Source organism: Alexandromys fortis, unplaced genomic scaffold (genome assembly GCF_014885135.2).
Source record: "Alexandromys fortis isolate MF-2015 unplaced genomic scaffold, M_Fortis_MF-2015_v1.1 scaffold_746, whole genome shotgun sequence".
Lineage (NCBI taxonomy): Eukaryota > Metazoa > Chordata > Mammalia > Rodentia > Cricetidae > Alexandromys > Alexandromys fortis.
In genome coordinates, this window is record NW_026068649.1 from 36,769 (window position 1) to 38,839 (window position 2,071).

The 2,071-nt window shown below is 38.9% G+C and overlaps 1 protein-coding gene across 1 annotated transcript in view; it reads left to right on the forward strand.

The window, feature by feature from the left end:
* The window catches only part of LOC126495995 (vomeronasal type-2 receptor 116-like), a gene marked incomplete at its 3' end in the record, with an annotated part of 32,457 nt that extends 31,277 nt beyond the window's left edge, over positions 1-1,180 (forward strand). The window contains exon 8 of the mRNA XM_050133584.1: positions 1,168-1,180. Coding sequence (XP_049989541.1) covers positions 1,168-1,180 — 13 coding nt within the window. The remainder of the gene's footprint in view (positions 1-1,167) is intronic.
* Between the last annotated feature and the right edge of the window lie 891 nt (positions 1,181-2,071).

A 2,071-nucleotide genomic window follows, 5' to 3' on the forward strand; every position in this document is an offset into this window, starting at 1 on the left:
ATAATGGATATTGAAGAAACTCCACATGGGGTTTACTTTCTTTGTGGCAAAAGTAAGTCATTGATAGAAAGTAAATTAGCTATAAGCCTTTGGACTCACTAAGATAAGCTACAGACTAAATATTTCTCTCAATATGTCAAATGCAAATGGACTTCATATTGTGGATATATTTCTTCCCTGTATATTCATATACAGTCATTGTACTTATTGTATATAGTTTTTATATTAATTATAGCCTTCTTTTTATTATTTTTTAGCAAAAAAGGGAAATGTAGAGGCATTTCAATTGTACTTTAATAAATACTGTCTGAAGATATGAGGGTAAAACTGTTTTACTTTTCAGCGTTATAGAAGAGATTACGGTAAACAAAAAACCATTTTTAATCCCAGTAGCCACCCTGGTTAATATAGACATCTGGCGTTGCATGGTTTTATTTCAGTGTTGCATGCCTTTAATTCGAAACCTAGAGGGAAATATAAAATGGGGAAGGGAGACAGCTCTCAGACACAGTCTCTTTCTCAGATTCCAAGAGGCAAGACTGCCATTTCAGACTGAGGTCAAGGTAAGAGCCAGTGACTGGGTGTTTTTCTTTCCAGTCTTCAGGTTGAGACCCAATTTCAGACCCAAAGTTTTTACTAATTGTGCTTCATACCATGACATACCTCTTTGACTCCTTGAAAGTCTGTATTTGTTGGACTTTCCACAAAGAAACAGTTTTGACAGTCATACAACATTGTGACTGAATTCTACCCAAGTGTGGAGTGTTCTATAGATGTCTGTTAAGTCCATTTGATTAATTACATCTGTTATTTTTCTTATTTCTCTATTAAGTTTCTATCTGATTGTCCTGTGCATTGGTGAGAGAGGAGTGGTGAAATCAACTATTAGTGTGTGGGGTTTGATGTGCGAATTGAGTTCTAGTAATGTTTCTTTTACATATGTGGGTCCTTTTATATTAGGGACATAGATATTCAGGATTGACACTTTATCTTAATGAATTTTTCCTGTTATGAGTATAAAGTGTCCTCCTCCATCTCTTCTGTCTGATTTTAGTTTGAAATGAATTTTGTTAGATATTAGGATAACCACACACACTTGTTTCCTAGATCTATTTATTGGAAAATCTTTTCCCAACCCTTTACTCTGAGGTAGTGTCTCTCTTTGAGGTTGAGGTGTGTTTCTTGTAAACAGCAGAATGTTGGTTCCTGTTTTTGTTTCCCTTCTCTTTTCCTGTGCCTTATTTATTTATTTATTTATTATAGATTTCTGTCTCATCCCTGCCACCACCTCCCATTTCTCTCCCGCTGCCCCAATCAAGTCCCCCTCCCTCATCAGCCAAAAAAGCAATCAGGGTTCCCTGCCCTGTGGGAAGTCCAAGGACCATCCACCTCCATCCAGGTCTAGTAAGGTGAGCATCCAAACTGCCTAGGGTCCCAAAAAGCCAGTACGTGCAGTAGGATCAAAAACCCATTGCCATTGTTCTTGGGGTCTCAGTAGTCCTCAGTGTCTGCTTTGTTCAGTGAGTCGGTTTTATCCCAGGCCTTTTCAGACCCAGGCCAGCTGGCCTTGGTGAGTTCCCAATAGAACATCCCCATTGTCTCAGTGTGTGGGTGCACCTCTCGTGGTCCTGAGTTCCTTGCTCATGCTCTCTCTCCTTCTGCTCCTGATTTGGACCTTGAGATTTCTGTCCGGTGCTCCATTGTGTCTCTGTCTCTGTCTCCTTTCATTGCCTGAAGAAGGTTGATATTCAGGAGGATGCCTATATATTTTTCTTTGGGTTCTCCTTCTTACTTAGCTTCTCTAGGATCACAAATTATAGGCTCAATGTCCTTTATCTATGGCTAGAAACCAAATATGAGTGAGTACATCCCATGTTCCTCTTTTTGAGTCTGGTTTAAATCACTCAGGATAGTGTTTTCTATTTCCATCCATTTGCATGCAAAATTCAAGAAGTCCTTGTTTACCACTCAGTAGTACTCTAATATGTATATATATTCCATACTTTCTTCATGCATTCTTCCATTGAAGGGCATCTAGGTAGTTTCCAGGTTCTGGCTCTTACAAACAATG